We start from the raw sequence: 3,931 nt of genomic DNA, 5'->3' as shown, positions 1-3,931 counted from the left end.
CGGTTACGTATGGTAACCCTCGTTCCCTGAAGGAGGGAACGGAGACGTCACGTCCCGTAGCCACAGCTCCTGTACCACCGCTGAGTGGCCAGGTCACCGGCTCGGCTCCTCAGCGAAAACCTGGTATGCGTTGCACCGGCTGCCTTTTTCTGCTCACGCTGTGATCAGCGGCAGCTGGATGCAATCATCGCATGCCAATGTGCATTGGCTCGTTTAGTTTACATTCGAAGTGGATTGGTCTCTCTAAGAGAGATCCCAATTTGTCGGTCACCGACGTGACGTCTCCGTTCCCTCCTTCAGGGAACGTGGGTTACATAAGTAACCGAGACGTTTTTCAACCAATAACGTTAAAATAAACTAAACTTCTGACATCAACATGCCTGAACATGTACATTTTTGTTTAACAATGGAAACATTTATGTCACAATGCAAAAAACAAAACAAATAAAAAATATTAATAAACTTAACCATTTTTATAGAAATTCACTAAGGGTTACACCACTGACCCTTGCATACTCTAAAACACACTTCTTCTCCCAGCATCCATTATCCAAACACTAGTAGGACATGAATTTTGACTAGACAAATATATCGAAATCTATTCATGCAAAAATATGATTATTCTATATAGCGATCACTGCGCAAAAGCGGACACACACATACTTTGGTTGCACACCAATAACATTAAACTCTCGTGTGTAATGTATGACTCCTCTACCACTGTAATCATCTTTACCTTTATTACAGTTGTCATCCATCAAAACTTTGCTCAGACTGAAAACTTTCCAGGAGTTTACCAGTTTAAAATTCTGATTGCAAAAACATGCTTCTTTTCGCTTTTTAAAATATTTTATCTATTATATAATCTAGGTTTTGGTTTTTTAGATGTCCCAGTTTCCCCTGATCTCCTCTGTCTGTCTCTCTCTCCATTCCTGCAGCGCTGGGTGTACCCAGTAATGCAGTGTTGCTGTTTGAGCTGGAATTACTACAGCTGCAGAAGGGTGTTCCTGAGGGCTTTTTGTTCATTTGGCTGAAGGACAGTCCTGAGCCACTGTTTCCTGCCATGGACATGAACCAAGACCAGGAGGTACCACTGGAAGAGGTATGCTCTCTGCTGCCTGGCTTATTAATGTTAATGAAGCTATTTCCATTTTAGTGTATAAAAAGATGGATTAAGAACCGAACAGCCCTTGAGCTGATATAGGCCCCCCACAAACAGTTATTGTTTTTAAAAGTACATTTGATTTATTATTATAAATTATTATTGACAAGAAAATAAACTAAAATAATAAAAAAAAATTAATAAATAATAAGGTCACACTTATTCGTAGACCAAATAACTATTACATTTGCATCAATAAATTACTAATTTGCTGCTTATTAATAGTTTGTAAGTTGTTACATTTAGGTAGGGGGTAGGATTAAGGGATCTGAAACATGGTCATGGTCATCTGAAACATGGTAAAGGTACTAATAAATGTAATATATGCATGCTAATAAGCAACTAGTTAATATTGGGAATTGGTCCTTAAAATAAAGTGTTACAGTTGTATATACATGCAGCTCACCAGGGACCCCTGCTATTCTTATCATAAAAATAATATTTTACAACAAAATTCAACAACATCTAACATTATTTAGGATTTCCTTCTGAAACTCCACCCCCTTTGTTTGTGTATGTGCACTGTAGTATGTCATACTACATATCATACTGCAGGCCTCTGGGTGCGAGGGACCTTTCAACGCTGCTTGCAGCTTTAATTTGTTTTATTTCTTTATATACACTTCTATTAATGATTCGCTCTGCTTACCCCAATAAAGAGAAGGAGCTAGAAAATGTGCTTAAAACATACAATGCATATGTTGCCAGGGAAAGGGCTGGGTGGTATAATGGTATATTTTGATGATGGTATCTCGTTAGATATTTTGCTAAATCGTTAATTTTGCGGTATGTAAATATATCAGAGTAGCATAGAACTATTTTAAAGTTAAAGAGTAATAAAGAAACATGCATGCATTCTCCCAACCTCAAACATATTAAATGCAATAACGAGTGGCTGATTGGATGCAAGTATACGGGACAGGAACAAGACACCAATACATGTACTGTCCATCACATAACACAAAACAAATCAATGCAATTAATTAAAAAATCACAATAACAAAAGGGGCGGTTGAGCAAATCACAACTGCTGCTGGGTGGTCTGGTGTCCTGTTTTTTAACTGTTGGCATGTACTAGGTAACTAAGAAAGTGAAAATAGAGAGAGAGATGGTGGAGAAAAAACACAAATACAGCCCAAGGATTTTAATACAGATGTATGTTTGCTACACACGTGCACATGTTGCTATTAAGAATGTTTCGATCCATCAACTGGGCTGTGGTAAAGAAATTTACGCATTGTGTGTCAGTCTGTGTTTTCTGTCCACTGTGCACAAGAATCAACATGACTTCTCAAGTCAGCATAAAATTAAACAGACCCTGTCCTATCACACAAATACTATGTGCAAATATAGAGACCTACAGTATGTAATTAGTATAACGTGTGACATGCTCGTACTGTATGTCACTCTGATCTGTCGTTTTCTTCTGCAGTTTTCAGCATTCATTAAGCTACAGGTGGCTGAAAGCCAGGGCCGCCTCCATCCAGGAATAGACAGTGACACTGTCCTAAGGGACATGTTCAGTAAGCAAGATCGCAACGCAGACGGCAAGATAACTGAAGATGAACTGAACATCATAGTAAATGAGGAAGAGGAAGGGCCTAAACATGAGGAGCTGTGAGGGCATCATCGTTTTTTGAGTGAGATTTTTGTAATTCAAGTTGTAATTGGCTGACTATGTCAGCTTGATGCTGGGTTCAGTAATGGGTAATGTTCTGATGACATATAATGCACTATTAAAATAGACCTGTCCAGCGTTCCAGTGTTTCAGAGGTTACATTGGAAGATGTGTTATAATAAATGACCTTTCTGTTTCCTTTTTTCTGTCCATTAATCAAATAATCAATGCAACTGAACGATGGGTTTGTTCATATATAGCTGTTATGCAGCTTCTACAGGTCAGATTAAATAGGAATGTCCCAATCAGGTTTTTTGTGCCCCCGATCCAGTCCGAGTCATTGAATATTGAGTACCTGCCGATACCGAGTCCTGATCCGATACTTGTATTTTCCTAGAGTTTGGTGCTCACTTCAAAATAGATTAAAGTTGTTTAAAATCAACCCTATATACAGTGTATGTATATATATATATATATATTGTGGCGCGATCACCAAACGACAGACACAGTGGGTGTGGCGTCAGGCCTCGGAGAGGCTTTTATTAACAAAATCCTTGATATACTATATATATAAATAAAAAAATATATAAAGGGGATCTGGTGTCCACGTCGTGCTGCGGAGGTTCGTGAAGGTGGGGCAGTGTTCGGAAGGAAGGGTCCAGGTAAGGGGCGGAGTCCGGCGGCCGCACGCACTCCCCTCTCCGGTCCGGGGCGCGAGTATATATATATATATATACTGTATATATATATACAGTCATGTGAAAAAGAAAGGACACCCTATTGAATTCCATGGTTTTCCATATCAGGACATAATAAAAAATCCTCTGGTCCTTGGCAGGACTTAAAATTTGGACAATTAAACCTCAGATGAAAAACAACACATGACATATCACACTATATGTCATTATTTATTTAACAAAAACTAGGCCGACATGGAAAAGCCACGTGGGCATTATTACACATCTTCTGTACAGAATTTCCAAAACACAAGCGAAGAAGAAACCGAAACAACAGATACTTCCACATGTAATGTAATACGATCAGATATAAAATAGCATCAAAACTTTGTAACATTATGGAATAAAATGTCGACCCATGAAGAGGTAATAATGACTGTCAAGCTTTGGGGTGTTGATCGACTTTATCTACAT

General features: G+C 38.6%; 1 protein-coding gene across 2 annotated transcripts in view; it reads left to right on the top strand.

The window, feature by feature from the left end:
• Positions 1 to 2,977, top strand: part of LOC107758402 (peptidyl-prolyl cis-trans isomerase FKBP10-like) — a 41,006-nt gene extending 38,029 nt beyond the window's left edge. For both annotated transcript variants that reach the window (XM_016576125.1, XM_016576126.1), the window contains exons 9-10: positions 939 to 1,102; positions 2,595 to 2,977. In XM_016576125.1, coding sequence (XP_016431611.1) covers positions 939 to 1,102; positions 2,595 to 2,783 — 353 coding nt within the window. In that variant the 3' untranslated portion in view covers positions 2,784 to 2,977. The remainder of the gene's footprint in view (positions 1 to 938; positions 1,103 to 2,594) is intronic.
• Positions 2,978 to 3,931: the final 954 nt, after the last annotated feature.

This window comes from Sinocyclocheilus rhinocerous, unplaced genomic scaffold (assembly GCF_001515625.1).
Source record: "Sinocyclocheilus rhinocerous isolate Xijiao unplaced genomic scaffold, SAMN03320098_v1.1 scaffold143, whole genome shotgun sequence".
Lineage (NCBI taxonomy): Eukaryota > Metazoa > Chordata > Actinopteri > Cypriniformes > Cyprinidae > Sinocyclocheilus > Sinocyclocheilus rhinocerous.
This window is presented reverse-complemented; position numbering and strand designations above follow the sequence as displayed.